We start from the raw sequence: 1946 nt of genomic DNA, 5'->3' as shown, positions 1-1946 counted from the left end.
AAAGAGCGGCTCGGCTCCTGCCTGGCGGCAGCCTGTGCTTCTGGGGGCCTGCTCATTTCCTAGGCCTGGCTTACCCTGAGTGGGAAGAAATTACGTCAACGTTTGATCATGAAAGCAAAAAGTTTATTCATGTTTGAAACTACATATAACTACCACGAGGAAGACTTCTCAATCCAGGGTGTCATCCAGTTAGAAAGTAACACGAAACGGTTTAATACATTAGAATCACTGCCACAAATTATTTTCATGACTCAATCAGGTTCAGAATCGCATACAATACAAAAGAGAGAAAGAAAGGGCCCCCTGTTGCACAGGGGACGTACAGTACTGAATACCGCAGTCTGTATGCATCACACTTAGTCGTTGGGTTTTGCGTGGATTAGTAACAAGATGAAGAACATTCAAAATGCTTCTCAGTATTTACAACAGTTTCACTGTTCTGTGTCAAACCCCACGGTTCCCCTTCCGCTTCGTTAAAAGTTGCCGATGCAACCCTGGTTCTTTTAAAAGATTACAATGTACATTACATTTCATGGGGAAACAAGGAGTTAATTACAAGATGCAAAAAGATAAGAAAGAGACAAACTACAGCGTGAGTATCGTTCAGAGGTAGTAAGTGAGCACTCTAAGCTACAGAACATGTTGAAAGTCTATTGGTTTGTATGAGTTCGCATGAGGTAATAAAGCTGTGTTTGATTGGTGAGATGTATAAATACTCTTTTGCTACACTATGTACAACGCTCCGTGTGATGGTGCCTTTTGCCTTTGCTTTTTGCCTTTGCTCGCGGTCTGCTGCCAAGAAGAGGTAGCAAATCTTGGCAGGCGTGGGCAGCACCGAGCTCGTACTGTAAAACCCCGGGCCTTGGCTCCCGGAGAGGTCAGCAGCAAGCGTCTTCATCTCCTAAGAGCAACCTACGTCCGGAGCGGAAATACAGAGAGGAGACGCGGGGTCCGGGCAGTTTTAGCAAGAAAAGATGCTCCTGGCTTCCAATCTAATTTGTAAGACAACAGATCACAACAAAAATGTGACGAGGAAGGGTTCTTAAACACAACCATTGTTAACCGAAATGACCGACCAGCTCTTTTTATTCCAACTCTATAAGAGATATGAAGAGATTAAACACGATCAAAGCCCACAATTCGCTTCGGCCTTCCATGGAAATATGCACAAAGTTAAATTTCGGTGAGGTGTTTCTTTGTGTCTGCTCTCGCTATTGAGGTTAAGCTTGTCCTGTACTTTTACCCTTAAGGCCAAGTAATTGGCAACTGTTAGACCAACATCGTTAAAACGGCTGATAATAAATTATGATAAAATAGTTACAGGGCTATAAACAATGCTAAATCTTGGCCTAATTGGATAAAGTGCTTTTTAACATTGTGTGTTTTAAGTATAAATACAAATGATTATGATACCTTTAAAAAACAGATTTACCAAGTTTTCTAATAAGACAAGGTTTTACAGTAAAGCTGTAGGTGGTTGGCTACAAAAAACTCATTCCTTTTTCTCCTGTGACTCTGAATGCGCTAATCAGGGCATCTCAGCTCAGGGAAAAAGTGTTGCTAGGAGATTAGTTAGAGGTATCAGAGTGCACACTTCCCGGCCCTTCTGTAGGGGAAGTCACAGAAGATGGAGTAGTTGCGTCCTGCCAGCCTCCATTAGCCTGAAAAGGGAAAAACAATTCAATTGACACAATTACGCGTATTAATTAAGCATACACCGACAGTATCAGCCCGGCAAGCCCGGGGTTCGGGAGGAGATGCTCCGGGAAGGAGATTTTCCTGCGCCCCCTCCGGCTGCAGAATTTGTGCAGGGGAGCAAGCGGCAGCGGCAGGCGAGGGACGCCGAAAGCGCGCCCCGCGGTCACGCCGAGCCGTCGGCCGAAAGCCACGCTGAGAAACCGGGAGCTGCTCAGCCAGATGTCGGCCGCAGTCAGGGCTTTGGGATT

At 45.2% G+C, this 1946-nt stretch overlaps 1 protein-coding gene across 1 annotated transcript in view; it reads right to left on the bottom strand.

The window, feature by feature from the left end:
* Positions 1-1509: 1509 nt before the first annotated feature.
* Positions 1510-1946, bottom strand: part of PBX3 (PBX homeobox 3) — a 136913-nt gene continuing 136476 nt past the window's right edge. Inside the window, exon 11 of the mRNA XM_035903115.1 lies at positions 1510-1661. Coding sequence (XP_035759008.1) covers positions 1569-1661 — 93 coding nt within the window. The 3' untranslated portion in view covers positions 1510-1568. The remainder of the gene's footprint in view (positions 1662-1946) is intronic.

This window comes from Egretta garzetta, unplaced genomic scaffold, assembly GCF_000687185.1.
Source record: "Egretta garzetta isolate BGI_Z169 unplaced genomic scaffold, ASM68718v1 scaffold341, whole genome shotgun sequence".
In the NCBI taxonomy this organism is placed as follows: Eukaryota; Metazoa; Chordata; class Aves; order Pelecaniformes; family Ardeidae; genus Egretta; species Egretta garzetta.
This window is presented reverse-complemented; position numbering and strand designations above follow the sequence as displayed.